Below are 22,556 nucleotides of genomic sequence, written 5' to 3' on the forward strand. Positions count from 1 at the left end.
GTTTCATCGAGACTACTGGTCTGACAGTGTAGTCGCGAACGATAAAAAGAAGACCAGATGACTTGGTTTTTGACCCGACATGACCCAGTTTCGATCCAGGCCTAGAGATCATCAAGATAATCATTCTGTTTGTATCAAATCAAAGCATAATTGAAATTTCTATATGGCTGAAAAGGACAAAATAGAAAATTAACTCCTCTAGAAAACATGATGGAATCTAGCCGGTTTTCGAAAGGAACCAAGATCTTATTGCGACTTCAGTTGTGTGTAAGTGTGGTTAAAATTAAATAAAATATCACATCAATTGTTCCATAAGGTAAACAATAACAAATTTTGGCTCCTTCAGGGATCAATCCGGAGCAGTAACTACGGTACCTAAGATTGGATCTGAAGGCAAAATGTAGTCTCTATCGTGTTCTCAAGAAATTGTGGAAGGACGGACGACGGACGGATGGACGACAAACGAAAGGCGATCACTAAAGCTCAGTGAGCTAAAAACAACAACAAATAAGCACTGATGAACAATACTAGCCCCAGTGGTGAACACAGCATTGTTAACAAATTTAAGGAGAAAGACAATATTGTTCTCATGTTAAATCCATCTACTAGGGTATCTTAAAACATTTAAAGAAGAAAAAAAAAGAATTTTCAAAATCGGTGTAACAAGTTATAAGCATTTAAAAAATCTAACAAAAAGGCGGCCATTTTGTTTCCATGGCAACAAAATATAAAATGGCGGATTTATTAAAAATCTAAATATATATTTAAACTGTATTTACTTATTTCTGTACAATAATTTCTCTACTTTTTAGCTATAATGAAAAAACTTACCACGTTTCACTTCTTACACTCAAGAAACAAATGAAATTAATCTATTTAAAATGTTATTTGCGAAATAAAGAATCAAGTAGTTTGTTAATGACGTCATGAACACACTAAATGACCGCCTCCATGATCATCAATTTTTCTAAAATTTCAAACTGGCATATCCTTTTCAATAGTGGTCCGATTTTATAAATTCTTTCAGCGTTATGAAAGATTTGAGAAAGTATTCCATATAAAAAACTTATTGACAGGCTTTTCCTTGCCTTTTAAGACGTATTTTATAAGCTGTAAAGTCGTCATTTTCACCCTTGTTAGTATTGACAGAATGAACAATTTTCATAAGAAAATATACCGATTATCTTGCTTCTGTCCCGGCGGTTTTTTTTAGAAATCTTTTTTCATTTTCTTATGTGTACACGAGGAACTTGATATTTCATCAAATTTTCTAGCCCTAGAATATTTTGAAATCCATGATATTTGCACGCTTAACTTGATTTACGTATGTATAAACTAGTTCTCACATGCTAATTTGGCCTCTATTTTTATTTTTATGTGAATAAATCCGCATGTCTGTGGATTTATATTCTGGAATATCAGTAGATAAAAATACTTCAATGTCAGAGGACAAATATTCCGGAATTCAGTCGAAAATATTCTGGAATGTCAGTAGATAAATATACTTCAATGCCAGTAAATAAATATTCCTGAATGTCAGTAGGCAGATACACTTCAATGTCAGTAGATAAACATTATGATGGAATGTCAGTTGATAAATACACTTCAATGTCAGTGCATAAATATTCCGAAATGTCAGTAGATAAATATACTAGTACTTCAATGTCAGTAGATAAATATTATGAAATATCAGTAGATAAATACATGTATTCTGTAATATCAGTAGATAATTACAGTTCAATGTCAGTAGATATATATTGTGGAATGTCAGTAGATAAATATACTTCAGTGTTAGTAGATGAATATTCTGAAATGTCTGCAGATAAATGTTCTGAAATGTCAGTAGATGTATATTCTAAAATGTCAGTAGATGAATGTATTCTGTGTTTTCTTTGAAAGGGTAACTTTACTGCGTGTGTGTTTTTTTTTTAAATAGAAAAAGGTGTAAGACAAGGCTGTCCACTTTCTCCTTATCTATTCATAATAGGCATTGAAATACTTTCACAATATATAATCAAGGCAGTCTGAAAGACAGCTAAATCCCCCGCCACTGTTATGGATAGTGAAAGGGTAAACCTTTGACCTTTAGCTGTGACCTTGACTTGAACTAACATGGCTGACTCATAAATTCTGCACAACGTCTTGATGAGGTGATCATTTGACCCAGTTTTCATGAAATTCCTTGAAGGGGTTTAATAGATACAAAGCTCAAACCTTTGACCTTGAGTTGTGACCATCACCTTGAGTTGACATGGCTGATTCATGAGTTCTTGATGAGGTGATCATTTGACCAAAGTTTGATGCAAATCCTTCAAGGGGTTTATGAGATACAGAGTGGACACAAAATGGACGGCTAAAACCTTTGACCCTAAGTTGTGACCTTGACCTTGAGCCGGCATGGCTAACTCATAAGTTCTGCACATCGTTTGAGGTGATCATTTGACTCAAGTTTTATAAAATTCCTTGAAGGGGTTTAGGAGAATTAGAGCGGACACGAAATGGAAGGCTAAAACCTTTGACCTTGAGTTGTGTCCTTGACCTTGAGCCGGCATGGCTGACTCATACGTTCTGCATATTGTCTTGATGAGGTGATCATTTGACCCAAGTTTCATGAAAATCCTTCAAGGAGTTAAGGAGATATGGAGAGGGCACGAAAGTGTTACGGACAGACGGACGGACGAACGGAATGACGGAAGGACGGACGAAGACCATTCCTATAACCCCCACCACTTGTGGCGGGGGATTCATAATAATAAAAATATAAAAGAACTTAAAATTTTAAATACTGAAATGAAACAAACACTTTTTGCTGATAATGCAAGTTTTTTCATAGATGGCACAGAAAGGTCCTTTCAAAATCTCATCACATCATTTGAAAAGTTTAGTCAGATAGTCGGGTTTAAAATTAAACACATCAAAATGTACTGTACTGAGAATAGGGTCTTTGCGGCATACAAATATAACCTTTTGCAAAACAAAGAAATTTATTTGGCCGTCAAATGAGGTCTCAACTCTAGGTTTTCACTTTACAAATGACCCAACTAAAGTTCTAGAAATGAATTTAGACCCTAAGATAGATGCATTTCAACATACACTGTACAAATGGAGAAGATGGAAACTCTCTTTAACAGGTAAAATTACAGTAATTAAATAATTTGCATTTCCAAAACTGGAATACCCACTTACAGTATTAAACAATCCAACAGAAAATAGAATGAAAAGAATTAAAAATCTCATGTTTGACTTCTTGTGGGATTCCAAACCTGATAAAATATCTCGAAATACAATTATGCAAACATATGAAAATGAAGGATTGAAAATGTTAGATACAGACTGCTTCTTAAATTCAATCAAGCCTAGCTGAGTAAATAGAATCACTTATAAAAGTGATGCAAAATGGAATAAAATTTATAACAAAGACCTAGAAAAATATGGAGAACATATATTTAAATATAATACTTGCAAAGCAGATGCAGCTAAATTAAATTTAAAGTTCACATTTCTTAAAGAGATAGTAATATCCTGGTGCACAATTAATCATAAACCATGTATACAAAACTATTCGAAAGAAATTATATGGAATAACTCAAATATAAACCAGACAAATGGAAACTTGTTTCCTTACAAACCTTGTTTGGAAAGAGGCATTTTATACATGGAACACATTTTTGACTTCTGAACTAAACATCTCTTAACATTTGAACAAATGCAATATATATATAGTATTGAAAATGGTGAATTTCGTAACTGTTTGACATTGAGAAGAGCAATTGACAAAAAATGGGAAAAACACTTAGCTGAAGAGCAAATCAACTTAACTCTTGGAACTGAATATTTAATAGATAAAATTAATCAAACTATAAAACTAAATAAAATGTTGTATGAATTACAAATTAAACAAACACACAGTAACAACACACATCTAAAGAAATGGGATCCAGAATTATTAGGAGAACAAATTAGATGGAAACATGTTTTTACAATACCAACAAAGTGTACTATCGATTCAAAGTTAAAAGAATATCAGTATAAATATCTAATGAGAATAATACCAAATAACAATTATCTGTACAAATGCAAACTCACAAATTTTAGGTTGTGTGATTTCTGTTCAATGGTCCCAGAAACCCAGAGGCACCTTTTTTTGGGGAATGTCAAATAATACAACAATTCTGGGTTAATCAACAAAGATTTCTCAGAACTAAAATATTCAATTAGATATCCTTAGTTATAGAACAGTGTCATTAGGGTTAGAAGAAGAAACGGATACTAGAAAAAGATATATAGTTAACTTCATTTTGATATTAGCCAAATATTTTATAAGTAAATGCAAGTATAACAAAAATATACCCGAAATTGAATCTCTCAAACTTTATTTAACACGGCGTATTGGTATTGAACGAATAATAGCAACCTTGAAAGACAAAATAGATATGTTTACCACAAAATGGAATGATTTTATAACTTGAACTCTTATATTTATATATATGAGTGTATATGTATATGCAGAAGCACAGAATATAATATCGAAAAACATGTACTTTCCAAACATTCTTTTTGGGTATTTTTTCCCAAATTTTCTATCCCCACATCATAAAACAAAAATATTTATGTATATCAGATTACACACTATATTAATATTGGTTATATTAAGGTATTATTATGCAGTATGTTTACTTTTTCGTTTTTCTAACATACATTGTTAATATACAATACAATGTATCTGTAAGTGTTTAAAATGTATAACATGTGCAATCGGTGTATACTTGAATGAATAAAAATGTAAAAACAAAACTTTACTGCGTGTTTTGCTTGACAATCCGAACACTAGGCAATATAATGGATGAGATATTATCATATTAATATTTTCGAACTGCCCTTATTATCAAAATAAAATAAAATGTTTCATTACTCACCCGTTTTCATAAATGTATCGAAGTCTGTTATTATGGGTGAGCCCGTACAAGGACTGAACAGATTCATTCCATTTCACAAAGCGGAATCCTGTATAATACTCGAACGTCTGCATTGGACCTTGAACATACCTGTAGCCCGCTGAAATATGCACTGTCAAATTTAAGATACTGAACACAAAATAACCAGACCTTACAATAAAATGATAAATTGCTCCTCGAATACATCATATCCTGGATGCAGGAAATATGATAATATTTGTATACAGCACATGACTAAATAACAAAAGAAAACAGTAGCCTCAAACATATTTTGCAATGGAAATGAGGGAGGTGTCAGTGCAACTGGAAAACATTGAAGACTTGCATAGGCCTACTGAATTTCTTCTCATTGCAATTCATCAATATATTAAGTTTATAAATTTTTAATCTGTCCTTTCAAAACTACAAAAAAGTATTAAATAAGTACAAACATGGGAGATAAATAAACAGCTATCTTAGACTGCGTTATGTTCCAAGACCTGTGCGCTTTATGTCGTTGCCTACAACCAGGAGTTAAAGCTCCTTGACATTCGATTCCGTAGTCGTCTTGATATAAATGTAAAAATAAATAAAGAAATGGGAGATAAATCAATAAGCAATAACAAGAAAATTACGGTTCTTGCTGTCTTAAGTAAATCTTAAGATACACGTGTGTAAGTATATCCTTTCTCATTTGAAGGCTGTTAAAGAAGATACATGAAGAAGGATTGATTGTCTCAGATCAGTACATCTAGATGAGGTTATAACTCAAAGGGTTATTCGGATAGCGAAATACAGGATTTCGTAACATTTTCAAAGGAATGTAACTCCTAACATGTGTGCAATATCATTTCATAGTAGTACATTTCTGTAAGTTTGGATCAGATCCATTAAATAATGAAAGCGAAGTAATCTGGACAGCCCTTTACATAAGTACTGACTCATTTTGTAAAATTTCAAATGACGACATCTCCTAAACCGTGCGTGGTGCAGGTATTTCCCAATAATTTGCGCATGTTCCTTGCATAGTGATATATTTCTGTCAGTTTTGGTCCGATACTTTGAAAAATATAAAAGGAGTTATCCAGACAAACCTTTTATTTGTACGGCAATGTTCATAGCTTAGGTAGAATTCTAAAAGGTAATAATTCCTAAAGCAGACATACATTTATGATCTAATAATATACACAATTCCAGGTTCAAAGAAACACTTTTTTTGTAAGTTTTGGCCTAAATCCACCTATCCCGACAAGGATTTCAGCATTACCAAGCAATTTGTAACATTTCACAGGGCTTAGCTCCTTAACTGGGCACGAACATTTATAATTTGATAAAATGCGCTGTTTCATTTCATAGTCATTTATTTCAGTAAGTTTTCTGAAAAACAAAATCTCATGAAAACTGTTAGAGGCGTTAGTTTAACCATTAGCTTGCTGGTAGTCCCAATGCGTGACTCTAGTTACCTCCCACGAGGGTCCTTCCACAGAGTCACAAGCAACGACTATTTAAATTGGTGTAATTGAGGTACTTAAGTATTTTAGACATGATTGCAAGCAAAATGGTGATTGAATGGCGAAAAGAAAAATATTTTTGAATAGTAAATTTAATATTGTGCTTGTCTTGTGTAATACGCGATATGCGAATCCATCACCCACTGACCTACATCATCGATTTGTTTTTCGCCATTAGTGACGTCACAGCTTCATTACGTCACTACTGGCGCGTTCATGCAATCCGAAAACCTCGAATATTTACTTCCGGAATTCTTTATTTACAAAGTTACACGACACTCGTCGAAATGAATCTTCCGTGAAATATGTCCTTCCTAAAGATAAGTTACTTATTTATTCTATATGAATTGATGGAAAATATTTTTTTAAATGTATTTCATTGATTTACTTCAATATCACTCGATGAATTAAGAATAATTCCCCAGAAAAAAAAATGACAGAAGGAGTTCCCACTGACTCGCACATGCGCTTTTTTGCGCCCTTTTTGATAAACAATACTACTGGACTAAACTTGCGGCTTTCGTTGTTAAGAACTGAGAAATCAAATTTCATTTAATATTGTGTGCTGTCATGAATGTGGTAAGGTATTTTTCTTTATTTCATTATACAGTTACAAGGGACAGGGTGATAAGTGTGGTCAATAGACACACCTGAAATACTGCTGTGGTGTGAAGTTTTTAAGGAGGTATAATGAATTCTTTGAGCCACCACTGAATTGATAATTCTGGTTTATCTGTGATTTTTGACAAAAGTGTGACAAGGTGTTGTTTATGATATTATTCATTTATTTGATTCATTTTGTATATTATAATATACTGTTCTTCTCCACAGCAGATTAAATAATCCAGTAGCCAGAACTTTCAGCTGTGTTTACTTGTTATTTTTGTGTTTCTGAATGGAAGTTTAATGTAGTAGCATTATCTCCCACAATTCCACCGGTAATAGGTAGCTGTAAACATCCGTGATGGCGACCATGGTAGCTCAAAACATGACCTGTTATTTCCGAAAACTGTGTTCTCAGGTGAAAATCTTTTCATGTAGAGAAGATATTTTTTTCTTGAAAATGAGTTTAATTTAGTAAGCATAAAAACTGAATGTTGTGTACTGTGGAAAATCAATCATTAATACGCCGGTAATTGGTACACCAAGGATATATTAACAACAAATTAAAATTGACTTAAGTGCTGTGTGGCGGTCGTAAAAAATCGCCCGACTTCATCTCGGTGTTGTTTTATTTTCTGGTCCTTCGGGATCATTGATTTCAACTCATTTAGATTTGAAGATTGAATACTGCATATTTAGTGATCAAACGACCTCACATCCCTTATAGAATAAAAATGACATTTTTCCTGCATTTATGTATGAACATTTAAACATGTATTGAAAGAATATGCGTAGTTTTGCAAAGTTGGACCGTGTGCCTGAATGTTCTATTTCTGATATACAAAAATATAATATGTCATTTTTCTTAAATGACGTCATCAGACAAAATGATACATTACGACGTTAACTATAACAATCCGTTCGTTTGCATTATGGTCCATTTTACCAAAATAAGTTGATAAAAATTACTTACTAAAGCCTTCTCCGTATTCATACGGTATAATGCATTTATCCCAGTAACGATTGGTCATATCTGTAAGAAATCGTTTATGTCTGTGTCCCTTATTATTTTTTTCTTTCCGGGCCTCATTTTCAGCATGTTTTAAAGAAAGTCCCGTCTCTCTCTGTCAATAGATAATTAACAAGATGTAGACATTTACACCGATTGGTCGAAACTTGAGAGAAAAATAACATTTAAAAATATTTTTCTAACAGAACGACACACCTAGTTAAATGAATGTTGACAAAACAATGGCTTTTAATACATATGAAAAAACCAAGCAAACAAACAAACAACAATAACAACTACAACAACAACAAAAAACCCGCATCTATGTTGGCATTGAATAATTTGAAGCTATAATTTTTTTTTTTTTGCGACACTTTGGTGAGATATTTATGGTTTTTTTCACCAATTTGTTCCTAACAATGTTCAAATATAAACTAATATGTGAATGAGCGTAAAACTTTTTAAACATTATATTTAGAAGACAGAATTTTGACTATTATACTGATTTCTCTTAGTATACTTTATTAATAAATATTCAACCCTTACCATGAATTTTGCAGCATCCTTCTGGTACTTGGTTTTTGCTTTCTCGTCATTTACTATGAGCGCCTGGACTAAGCGCCTATAGGCCATCTGTCCACGAATCACCTCGAGATTACTATCGAGATGTCCATTACTTTCCGGTATATGATGTATCTGTAACGAATATTAAATGCGTCTGTTGATCGTTAGTTCGTATCTCTGACGAGTGAACACCAGATGCTGTATTTTTGTTAGAGGCAGAGTCAATAAAAATGTCAGTAAATACGGTGTGCATGAGCGAAAGTGATATTTTTAATTTTGTGTTAAACAAACAATTTTCTTCTTATTTCATGGTCTGATTAAAAACACCCTTCAAGGTCAGCTTTAAACGAGTATTTTTAAAAATTCTCTCCCTTAATAATTGCCCATTGACTGTGTCATAGGCTGAACAAAAGTTCAGCTGTTCTTTATTTTATATAAAATCCACTCACTTTAAAATGTTTTTTCAACATTTTCTAATCAGATCTTCAGAGACTTATGTTCCCATAAAGAACTATATCGCTACTTTAGAAAAACAAAAAGAAAAGGGGATGCTAACTTTTATATTAGAAAACTACAGTTCGTTAAATACAACTCGCTGAATTTATTCCTTTTCACTTCTTCAATTTCTTTTTTATGCTTAATAAAAAACATTAGATTCTTACGCCATTTTTATTTAGCATGCGGTAGGAATATGCCGATTTCGATAAAGTGCTAAGTGATACATACTTAAACGCGGTAGAGTAAAAGAAAACACGATGCTATTGAAAAAGGATGCGAGGACAGGGGAAAAGATTAGTACTATTTATATTTGGACTAAAAATGTACTTGTGACCAGCGGAGGCTTACATTTGATTTGGTAGAGATCTGCCTAGCAATTCCCTTCAAAACGGATTGTCTCCCTTACATTAATTCATGACCCAAGTCAATAATTCGTTGTCATAACTTTTGCATTGATCTTTATATTCTTAATATTTGCTTCGGGCAATACACGGAAATAAAGCTCGCATATTACTCCATATAAATAAACAAAACATGTATACAGTTTTTGATATAAATCATGTTGTTTTATTGATTCATATAGAAATATTTTTCAAAGCATTATGTTAGCTTATGATATCGATATTACGGAATTCGTGTTGTAATGAAAACATTTCAGTTAATTTCTTTTCTTTTCTTTTGATTTCACTGTTAAACACTGAAATCCGAGGATTATTTTATAAGCCAGCTTTCCCACAAAAACATATATAATAATTTTCCTCGAGAAAAACGAGTCTTATGCGATGATGCATGTATTCCCATTTGTTTGAATGTTCTTGTCCTTATATCTATTTAAGGTAAATATTTCATGACGAGAAAGTGTGTACAGTTTGAGTCAATAAAATGTTCTTCTTCTTCATATAATAGTACTTTTGTTTAACTTCAAATGCCTTGATGTTTGTTCTGAAGGCATCGTCACTGTAGCGGCCATTTTACTCAAAATTTCATATGCAAATTTTCATAAGAGTAAAAGGTGAATAAGCGTTAACGATAAAGTCAATAATTGTGTCATAATCATGTTCTAAATATCTATGCGAACATATACAAGTTAAAGGATGTGAATTTCGCTACCTGTATTATGCCTTTATTTGATATTTTTCTCTGGCCAAAATGACAAAATTTTGCAATTTTACATGTAGTAAAATTCAATGTATATTAATAATATGTAAAACAAAATTACAGCTGATTGTAAAGCAGACCGTGAAGAACAAGACATTTTACCTGACCCTGTGTTCACAAAACATTTTTGATCTCAGCTGAGTTTGAGTTTGAAATATTAATATCAATTTAACGAAATCTCAAGGTTAAAATCCAACTGAAACTGACAATAAATAATGAATAGCTACTTGAAAATAGTTATAAACTTGAAATTCAGTTTTAAACATGCTATTTAGATAGAAATGACATATAAAGTTTGATTATCAAACTCAGCTAAGACTAACAATATTTTGTGAACACGGAGCCTGGTTACTGAATTATACACTGAATTATACACAAAATCTAAATACCATTAATTCATCCTATGTAATATAGAAATATATAAATATAGAAAGGTAATATTATAGGTTGACTTTCAGGGGAAAACCTCCCTATATAAATCAATAAAGTTAGTATAGTGTTGCGATGAACAATCGATATGTACTTGTTTACCTGGTGATCTGTTGTTAGTAATGCATGTAAATTAAAATTACATGCGATTGTCTTTTTGTGTCTTATGCAATAACAAGGAATAATTTTGACAAAAAAAGATTTTGTAGTATGTACATTGTACTTCAAAAAGAATTAAATTTAGTCTTTGTAATATGTATTATATGGAGTTTGACTTTCCGTAAGATTTCGATATTTTAGGGTAAACTTTCGGTCTAAACGAGACTCAAGCATTTTACAAGCGGCATATGTACTATCAATCATCATATGCTTCTATGTTGATGATAATCTGTTAAGGCTTTATTGCAATTTTCAAGGGAAAAATACTAAGTCTGAAAATATGAACTGCTATTGAGTTTTGACTGTGGTGATGCCTTAAAATATGATAAAATAAAGTAATAAACTAAGTATATACTCTTCTTGACAGACAATGGCTAAAACCCCGAGTAAGTTAACAAACTTAAAAACATACATGTTAGTTCAATACGCACACTCATGTTATATTTTCTGGTCTTGATCCATACTTTGAACTGTAAGGTTTTCCATAAAAATCAATGAAAGAAATGTTCTAGTTAATTATGAATCAAGTAACTGATTTTTCTTATCAGCATTGGTGTAGGCCTATTTGTATCATTGAGATTTGAATTCAATTTTTCAAAAGTAGCTCGTCCTGTCTACTTATTTATAGAATCTCAGTTACTTATTCTTGTATAAACAATGTTATACATAAATCACATATGCCATTCAGATATCTGTTTGTGCGTATTATACAATCCAATCATGAACTAAAATTTATCAGTCTAAATTAAAGTCCCTTTAGCTGTAAAAGTGACTATTTGCATGCTTTCCACGGACAAAACGCACTTTAGTCCCTATCTTTGCACTGCGTGGAAATTATGTTGTATCTTTTATTTAAATAAATGTTCTCTCTCTCTCTCTCTCTCTCTCTCCCTCTCTCTTTCAATATTCCAAAGATATTTAGCTTTCAGTCCGAACTAATGTAATTCACGTTGATTTGTATTGTTCTCATAAACTATTGGGTGAAAAAATCAAAGCTATGTTCTGTTCTGTTATGTTCATTTTTTCCCATTTTTGTCTTTTGAGACAATTATGAACGTTATTATTTAACAAAATTCTATTTTGAATCGAACGTCAGTTGTTGCTATATGCAGTTCCGTAAATTAACAGTTACATAAGAACTTTAAAAAATCCAATATTCTTTTAATTTCTTGATAGCCTTTACTCTATCACAATTATAATTATACTTTTGTGTTGTTTATAAAGCCAAGAACACCTGCATATGTGCTAATAAGTTGTCATGTTTTGGAATATATAAGTTATTTGCCTCTAACGTAAAAGAAATTGAAATGTTTAGTGATTTTTTCACTATATTGTCAATAAAAGTGATGATGATACTTTTAAAACAAAATTGGAAGCAAGAAGATATTCAGTTAGAATAATTATTTTCACATTATTTCCTATATAATTTATTACTCAAAATAATATATGCAGGGATACCAATATTGATTATTGGATAATTTTCAAGGGGGACAACCTACTATGATATGTAAAAGCTGGGGATGTTTATAGTTCCTTACCAGTAAAAAATATATTTAATATTTTTTTGATATTGATTATTCACTGAAAGACATTTAATAAAAAGGACATTTACACCTTACATTTATAAAGCAAACATTATATTTACAGTCAAAAATAAATATCAAATTATTTTTTAGGTATGCACCAGTACGTTTGTAGGCCTAAATGTCATCTGAATGCGTAAATATTCATTATACAATTATTGACTCTTGAACCATTGGATATATTCACCGGAAGAGGGCAATATTGACCGAGGCGAAATTTAGGTGTCTTCATTTAAGCTTAATATGTTTTCACACAGTTATTGTTACTTTCAAACATTAAATATGTTGCAAAAATATTCCTTCATTCATTCATAAACCTGAACCCATATAACTTAACAGTTAATGACTCTTGAGCCATTGAATATGATGTGATATTCAAGATATAGACAAAGGGAGTAAACTAATTTTATAAGCTTGCATTTCTAATTGATTTTGGCAAAATAGGTACTTGTCAATATTTGACAACTTTAATAAAATAGTCATTTGCTGGTATATGCAGTTCCGTAAACTAACACTGTTTAAGTAAGAAATCAAACTTGGCCTTACCATAGAGAGATGTAGCTTATGAAATTCGGAAAATTAAAGATAATGTTTTTTTTGTCTTTTTTTTTTATATCAAATATTTGTAAAATGTGTTAAAATCTACCGAAGGGGGATACAATACGAAAATCGTTAAGCACAGTGCATGTTTGGTGATTTACCCCTCTATAACTTAATCGCTACGCTTTCCTATTTGAATGTGCGTTGACTAATAAAGTGCCTTTCTCCTAGATCCTACAAAAACAACATCAACAACAACAAAAAAAAAAAAGAATTTTCTCTTTCAACTTGCTTAGTCGTGCCCTTAAAAGTTTGGCTCTTAGTGCTCTGACTTCTGAAAAGTTGTTGAGTACAGTGGTGGAATTATACCTTAGATTGAGCCTAATTTTATGTTTTACTTTTTATGATCAGGTATTTTATCACTAATGTTGGAGCTATTCTCAGGGGGGAGTGATTTTATTTACATTGTGTTGTGTACCTGGTTGAAAATAGGGTAAGTGCGAGGTTGGCTGCCCTAAACGCGATTAAATCCCCAGTTTCCTTTTCATAAGTAACTGACCGTTCCAAAGCGATGACTTCAATTTGTTTTCTGTCTGTCTCCTGTTGCTTTGTTGCGTATGTTGTCTTGTTTGTTGTTAATGTTTTTTCTTTCCTCTTTCTCATCACTACCCCAATTACCACCTCCCATCTTTTCACCTTGCAATTGTGATCCCTTGCATTTGCACCCCTCTTTTTTCTATGAGTAAGTGTTCCTGCCCACAATAATTTTTGTTGCCGGCCGTCCTAAGGCGGTGCCTGACTGTTGTTTTTCTCTGCTTATGTGTGTGGTTTTGCATGTGTACATGTACGCATGTGTTCGTGTGTGTGTGCGTGTGTGTGTGTGTGTGTCTTAGGCAGTACCCAACAATGTTGCTTTATCTTACTTGTCTGTTTGTATTTCTGTGAATGTTAGTAGCGTGTGTGTTTGTGTGTGTGCGTGTGTGTTTGTCTTCCGCTGCTGTGGTTTACATTGTAGGGTTACTACGTTTAAGGAACGTGGTTTTCTCTTTTGGTCATTCATCCTTGCTCCACTTTCCCCCTACACCCGACACTCCCGCTTTTAACCTTCTCCTAACCCCTTCATCCCCATTGTTCTGCACTTTGCATATAATTAAATGTACTTATTGGATTTTTGAAGCAACCGTTCTACAACAGTTTTATAGGTTTCCATTACAGTTTCTTTATGTTTTGGGTGATGCATGTCTTTTTTACTGTGTTTTGGGCGCTCTGTGATTCCGGGAAATATACCCTAACCTTTTCTCTTTTGTTATGATTAAATTAAAACTATTAAACTAAAACACCTCCTTGGTTAGATTTTAATCTATTCTTATTTCAACAGGCAAATTGGTTTGACATTTTGTTGATAAAAATGAACAAGCAATGTATTGTACATCACGGACTACCGCCACTGATTAAACTAAATGCAAACTAGATACTCAGTTTTGTTGGCAAGAAAAACAGCATTCTTTATGATAAATTAAGCAACCCAAAAGCTGCATAGAGCAGAGAAAATTCAAGACAATGACCAGTTAAAGAAATGGTGATGTTAATTAAGAGCCACACATGTAATCGGCCACGTTCGACATTCAAAAACTGTTCCAATACACAAGCGGAGAAAGCGTATATATGTACATTGAAATACTCACACGGTATTGTTCTAACTGTTCACGTGATTCTTCTTTAATCTTGCCGTTTTTCATCCTTATGACGGGTTCAAAGTTGTCAGTAGGGTCTCCTATCCCTACGCCTCTCTGAAAACAAAACATCACATACTCAAATGTTCTACTGCAAACCGGTGTTACCGACTGAACACAGATAATAATAAATAAAAAGGCGTCGTATCTATTTTAATTCTTCAGGGAAACTTTTGATGTATAATCGAAAGGATTCACTTTTTTTAAGTTCTGAAATGCCTTTTCTGTTAGCAAAATTAAAAAAAATATAAATAAAGCATTGCAATGTCTTTGTCTCTGATACAGACACTGTGCTCAGTCAGATACACCGGTTTGCAGTACTCCCGCCAGAACACTGATAAGTACGGTAGCAGGCATTACTTTAAAAACCGTTCAAAATGTTCCTAAACTAATATATCTAGAACCTGTTTGACAAAAGTTCATGAGTGTGATCTAAAATACGACTCATTACATTTTGCTTTTCGTCAAAAATCGATCTTAAGAAAGAATGACATTTTATTTATAATAAACAGACCAAAATAGAGAAAAGTGAAAACTTCACAGGTCGCTCAACACGACAAAAATGAAAATGTTGCACGCTCGGTTTGATTGGGCCTGTTCATGGACGGTAGTGGAAATGCATGCTACCGTCCACGCCCTCTAGCCCCGGGTTGAGCAGAACTCAACATTTACACATGCTAAAAGTACAAAAAACAATTTAGAGACATCCGCAGATGTATTCAAACGGCGGTGAACATGGAACCTTCAATGATACACGTGTTGAGGCGTGTAATTCCATGAAGAGCGGCGTTTGGTCCCCAGATAAATTAAAGGGTTTGCCCCAAACGAGAAAACAATGGGCAGAAATAAACAAACTGGAATTTAAGAAGGGGATTTGAGGTTATGGAGCCTGCGTATCACAGGAACTGTCAAAAACCTTGCCCCACAGAAAAAATGTGATACACTGGGAATTTCAAACTTGATCAGAAGCAGTCTATTGCAACAAAAATCTAGGTGTATGAGACAGAGAAAAATTTACGCTTTGGCAAAAATGATGCCGTTATAGCAGTCGTTTTCTTAAGTATTCGACACAACCGGCACCTTAGAGAAACTTCATTTCAAATTTGGTAATTTATCGCTATTTTATAGATGAATGTAAACAAAATCATGATATAATTGATTAGCCATTCTAATATGACTAGCGATGCATAAATCATCACAACATTATTATATTGACGTCGCGTCGTCGTGATATTTAGCGCCATGTATGCATCGAGAAATAGCACTTTCACATTTGATCCATTTAATAGCATGTTTAAAACGAGAAGTCGCATTGCACAACTGTCTTGATTAATTTACACAGATACCAAGCTGGTTATTCGCTGTGCAATATAATTCACCATCATTTTCGTCCAGACTGAACACTTCCGCAAAACGTATTACCATTTCTTGCATACCAGACTGGGATTTCCGGTATTTTTACCGGTGCTGGAAAAATCCATCTTACACCCCGGGGTGTAAGATGACTCTCGTGCTTTAAATGACGTATTACGAACTACATATATGTAGAAGATTTATGTAGTTATTTATATTTTATTTTGAAAAACGGAATAAAAATCCAATACCTTGACAGTTCTTCTTTGTTCCTGATAGTATATTTCTCGATTCAAAACACGTTATTTTGTCAAAAATTCATAACGTTACGCCGGAACTGATAAAACAAAACCGGAACTAAACATTGTTATTTGTCTTTGAAACGTCATGACGTCTTTCCTGTTTGCGGACGTTGATTTCCCGCGCTTTGTTTAAATACGCTGCTATAAGAAATAGTTCTAAAAAGAAAGCCGTTCAGCTGATTTTATTTTTATTATTATATCTTTATATCGGTATGCAAGAAAAAGATTCTGTCACTGGTTATAGGTGCAGATGGGAATATCCGGCTCTCGGGTAACTGTTTAGGGGGTAACTCGGTAGGAACCTCGTTACCGCCTAAACAGTTACCCTCGAGGCCGGAAATTCCCATCTGCACCTACAACCAGTGAAAGAATCTTATATTCCGGTCTCATTGTGTATAAACAAAGGAGCGTGACGACCCATCTTTTGGCGTCATGCATTCTCGAAGAAACAGTTCTATTATATTGATCTAAATTTTACAACAGATACATATTAGAATCGAAATAATTTTAACAAAACTATTCATACACCCGAGCGGTTATAAGTATACGTCGTTCGGGCGTGTTTTTTTGTGTTTCAATAACGTCTGATTCTAAAAAAATACCTCCTTGTTCAGCAATAGACCACGCTATAATGCTATACGTGCATGTGTTAAAAGCATGCTTAATTATAAATACCTGTAGGTCTTCGAGTGTTGGAATTTCTGCAGCTCTTGCATGAGATGGTGGTTTTGTAGATTGTTTAGATCGACCAGTTGCAGATGGTGCCGTGGCGGACGTTATGCATAATGTGAGTACAAGAGTGGCAGTCCACATCTAAATAATAAAGTCAATGATATGTAAAATCTTTGCATCGCCGAAAACAAGTTTTATACTTGTACGGCAGACGTTTTTTACTTTGGTCCCTTGCATTGTCATTGAAATAAAAATCGTTTTATGAATTCTTGGCAATTCGTGAGTAAATCAATCTATTTGGCAACGAAACTATCTTTCTAAGGATTGAATATAATTTTAAAATGTTTGACAAGTTAAATTATGCAAATAGTGTTTTGTAACACATGGACAAAATATCTCAAAACATGGTTACGGATCTATACATCTCATTTTACCATATTATAGAATATATGTGTGGTAACGACTTTGAAAAGTTTCATTGAAATATACAATGTAGAAAAGGTTCCATCCGGAAAATGTTATCAAAACATTGATTTTCCTACAGATGTCCTTGATAAAAACTTGCGTGTGTCCAAAATTTTTAAAATCAGTCTCGCAAAAAATCAAGCACACGACCCTGTTTATTTTTTTTTACTAATTTCTAAGGTATAACATAATGTATTGGAAGTCAGATTTACCAAATTCTACATCGTAGAAGAAGATTTGATCCGAACATGAAGAAATTCATATACTAACATATTTCGAACTGAATTTGAAGCATGAAGCTGAAACATTTAATAAATACTTACTTTTTGTCAAAACACCATGATAATTATTACAACTGGGACAGAATGTGCAATTGAAAAATGAAATTTAGGGCCTTTCTTGGATATGCAGTGACTATTTGTATAATTCAATCAATAGAAAAAGTAATATACCATTTTCATAAACATAGGGAGCTAAAATAATTATCTACATGGATTTAGGAATTTATATATAGATCGAGGGATGCAGTGAATAATTTTAAGACAACAACAACAACAAAAATCTTTTATTTGCAATATCTACGTAATATTCCATTTGCTAATGAACAGATATAACTATAATACATAGCTACAAGCATAAAAGTATATAAACATCATAATTCTATGTTTAATAAAAGACATTCATACCAATGGTATTAACTATACCGTTTCTTTCTATTCATCATAAAGTGATATTCAGATTCTACAACACACCGATTTTCAATTTCATTCCTACAAATGTGATAAGCTCTGTCGGTACCAACATATCTTCCTGTTTCGATAGCAAGACTGTGTTCAGAAAGACGAAAGCATTTTAGCGACTCAACAATATCAAGAAAAGGCTCATATCTAAATTCGTTTTTTAATTCTGCATAAAAATCCAGGTTTGATATATAATTGTTAATATTGTTCCAAATATTGCTAAAACCTAAGTCATTCAATAGTGATTTCACATGTTTAGTCCCATTAAACATCTTGGAGAATAATTACACTGCATAGTAAAACATGGTACATCAGTGAATCTCTATTATTCATCAGTTTCAGCCGGGACTGTTAATTAGGTAAAAACATTTTACTATAAAGAGGGTATGAGTTTGTAGCTTGAAAACAAGGCAGTTTTAAGAATTCACATAAGTGACGAAAACGGTATTAATAAATATGATTAAAATAATAAAATCACTAAAATAAGCGTAATTAAAAAATTCGATCATTTACATTCTTTCTTCTACTGTTTAGTCGCATCAAATAAAAAATAATGCATTTATATTTTTGAATCTTTTTGTGATAATTACACTAAGCATTCTCATGACAAACAACCAGCTTCTTGATTTTTCTTGCACAATTTTTAAATTAGATTTTAGACAATGTGACGTGTGAACTTATAACTGGCGAATGATTTAATTTAATTATAAGTTACTGATTTTTTTTTTATAAAATGAAAAATGCATGTCTTTTGTGTTACAAATGACAAGCAATTTTTATTTCCAAAATATCATCCGTTTTACTCGTGTTTTCTAATAAAACACGCCATAATCATCCTTCGTTATTTTGAAATAATGTTACTTATTCAAGTGCAAGTACGCGTGTAAATTTCTAAAGATATTACACAATTAATCCTGATCGCTACCTTTGCGAAATAAAGAAGAATTCAACTGTTTATATTTCCCGTTTATTGAAAATGATACGAAATTTGTATTCAACGGCCCAGTTTAAAGTGTTTACAAAATACTTTTAAACATTTTACCCTACACGCCAAACGATCAACCATTTGGGGATATTCCCGAGAGGTTTCAAGCATTTGCGTAGCTTGGCATACACAGTGTCTCGGCTGAATAACATTTAAAATCCAAACATAAAAAATAAAAAAGGCAAAAAACTCCATAGAAGCAATATAAATACTTATCAAAATTGGGTATGTGGGTAGGACCAATGTCATAGCTTATGGGCTGCTCTTTTGTCAAAACTTCGATCAAAACTTTGTTCTTTCTCCACTTGCACTTGTTATTGTAAATACATATTTAAATTAAAAAATAAACCAACATTTAAAATTCTAAATACATAAATGATTTCAGATTTATATATACTATAACTGCTATTGTGACCATAAGAACAATCTTCTTAGTGGCAGTTTTTTATCGCTTATAAAATTTTGAAGGATAATAACGGTGTCTGTAACAACTATGAATTAAATTCCCAAGCATTATTTCCTAATTCGCTACAATCAATTAAAAATAAATTATCTGGAATCAACGGGAGTAAAAAGAACAGATTCATAAGTTAACATTTAGGCTTTAATATATATCCGCATTGCCATAGTATAACACTCAACCTTAGTCATATGAACTAATAATTGAATTCATTAATGTCTACATGGAAAACACACGGTTATGAATATACTTTTCGGGTCATTATGTTTTGAAGCACCAACTCAATCCTATTTCTCTACCTCGTGGGAGGAGGTAGTACAAGCACCAGTCACATTCTTCTTATGCCGTGACACCCATTTACCAAAATTTATTGCCGAAAAAAAAATAAATATAAATTATTTAAATCACCTAATGATTATACATCCTACACCTCAATACCTTTGAAATACGGTAATTCCTCGATTTCTTTAAACCCAGGATACACATACAGTAAGTAATAAATCCTCATCAACCAGCAATTATTTTATATCTGTCACAAGACTTTTGTCTATGTAGCATTATTTACTACATTGTTTCCTAGATTGTAGAGATACATTTCAATGAAAATGTAAGATTGGAACACTTTTGTTCATGGCAGATTCAAGGAAGATTGTGAAATTACAAACATGCAACACATGGGCAAATAATAACTTTTATTTTATGTTAACTGATGAAATACTGATTTTTATCAGTGAGATATAATCTATATCATTATGTACTAGATTTTTTCCTACATTGTAGATATTCATTTTGACGGAAAATGTTAATTTTGAACATCATTGTTCATTGCAGATTCAAGGAAGATTGTGAAATTACAAACATGCAACAGATGGCACACAAGAACTTTAATTCAATTTTTATATTCCCATTTTGCCATAGCTTGGAGTATCAGAATATCCAAATAAATCTGTCACAAGACTTTCGTCTCTGTAACATTATTTACTTGATTGTTTCCAAGATTGTAGACATACATTTCACGGAAATTGTAAGTTTCGAACATCATTTTTAATGGCAGATTTGAAGGAGAATTCAAAGAAGATTGTGAAATTACGAACATACAACAGATGACAAACAATAACTTTTATTTATGCTATCTGATGAAATACTGTTGATATAATCCATATCACTGACTGCGTATCACTCATTGGAAATGATATAGATATTTGCTGATCTACTTGTACAGTGTGTATAGTATACATTTTATTTTTTTTTGCTTAAAACAGGATGAAAATTGTAGTAACACTTAAATCCTTATAGTTTATTTCTCGATTCAAATTATTTTACTCATTCGGAATTTCATAACGTTAAGCGGCAAGAAATAAAATAAAATGGAACTATATGTCGTGTGCGTCTTTCTAACGTCACAACACATTTGACGTCATGTACGTTCACGCACGTCTGTTTCCCGCACTGAGATTAAAATTTGTTGCAAAATGCATATCTCAACGTGATTAAGCATGAAATAAAAAGAAAATTTATTTGTTTCTTTTTTGCACTCCTGAAAATATTTAAATTGCATCACTTCTCGGTGAGATATGTTCCATATCCACGCTAAACAAACAAATATCTTTTATTTATTCAATTCTTATATTTTCATTTTACGATAGCCTGCTATAAAAAGAACTGATTTGCTTTCCAGGAGTATCAGAAAATCCAAATAAATGTCAAGATATCGATCTAACAGAACTGTTAAAGAAACCCCGTCTACATTCAACAATAACTCGCCTTCCGATGAAAATATAGTTCCTGGTTTTTATTCAAAATATTTTTAACTCCAGCGAAAATCTATACAGTCGTGTCGATTCAGTTGTGATCCTTGACGTCACAAAAATTAGTTTAAGCTATGATTAAATCCTCCTTTTGAAAGTTTTGGCGTCCAATTTTGAAAGAATTTTGGGAATGAGGCCAATTTGTTTATGGTTGCGGTGAAGAACGTCAGATTATGCATGCAATCTCGCGGAAAGGGTCATCATTGATGTTATTCCTGCAATGTTGTTTATACGAAAATTAACGCTTTTGTCTTTCCATAAACAATGTATAGTAAATGCAAATTTGTATGTAACAAGTTAGTTTTGAAAACGAACTCATGTTGCTTAATTTGTGAATAACAAATTTCGTCTTGAATAAATAGACAGCCTAGTACAAGTCCTTCCAAAATGCCAGCATTCATCTCTCTTCCCGACCAAAATTTGTAACTTTCATCAACTTATATAGACCTTTCTGTACACTCCAAGTCGTTTGTGAATATTTCGTTATAACCCGAAGAAGCATAGTTGGGAAGAAAAGTCACCAGGAGCCACCCTTTCTATTTGTTTGAACTTAAATTTCCATGAAATCTCCCCGAAAACCGTCGGAGGAGGGGATTTTTCTTTCCTCACTCTCCCCTTGAGTAACATTTAACTTGATTATGCAAGACCCCTGTTAGGTCTGTCCGTAGGTCTGTCTTGCACTCCAAAGTATAAAGTTTACTATAAACACACTTTACCGCAGAGAGAGTTTTTAAATGTTGTCCACCAACCACGCCGATGAGTCAAATTACAGGATGCCGTTTACGACAGAGGAAATGTTGTTGTAAAATGTGGGTTCACTTTGAAGACCTGCAAGGTCGTGGAATTATTTTAGTATGCATTGTTGATCCTACGATTAATAAAGTGTGTTTTCTAATGCTGAGTACATCTGTAAAACAGTGATTATCATTCTAGTCTTTTCCCCATTAATCTTTGACATTGCATACAGTCTGCTACTTGTATATAGAACTTTTATATATTTTTCTTTGTTTCATTATCTTTTATCATAATGTATACAGACCATATGATACC

The 22,556-nt window shown here is 32.6% G+C and overlaps 1 protein-coding gene across 2 annotated transcripts in view; it reads right to left on the reverse strand.

Annotated features, from left to right (window-relative positions):
• The window catches only part of LOC123551856 (uncharacterized), a 144,207-nt gene that overhangs the window by 77,315 nt on the left and 44,336 nt on the right, over positions 1–22,556 (reverse strand). Inside the window, exons 1-6 of one of the 2 annotated variants that reach the window (XM_045341092.2) lie at positions 20,137–20,261; positions 17,052–17,189; positions 14,674–14,778; positions 8,604–8,753; positions 8,022–8,172; positions 4,917–5,055 (exon numbers count right to left, since the gene is read on the reverse strand). In XM_045341092.2, coding sequence (XP_045197027.2) covers positions 4,917–5,055; positions 8,022–8,172; positions 8,604–8,753; positions 14,674–14,778; positions 17,052–17,189; positions 20,137–20,184 — 731 coding nt within the window. In that variant the 5' untranslated portion in view covers positions 20,185–20,261. Of the gene's footprint in view, positions 1–4,916; positions 5,056–8,021; positions 8,173–8,603; positions 8,754–14,673; positions 14,779–17,051; positions 17,190–20,136; positions 20,262–22,556 lie in introns of those variants that run through there. The other variant, XM_045341090.2, reaches the window with a different exon arrangement.

Source organism: Mercenaria mercenaria, chromosome 4 (genome assembly GCF_021730395.1).
Source record: "Mercenaria mercenaria strain notata chromosome 4, MADL_Memer_1, whole genome shotgun sequence".
NCBI classification, from domain to species: Eukaryota; Metazoa; Mollusca; class Bivalvia; order Venerida; family Veneridae; genus Mercenaria; species Mercenaria mercenaria.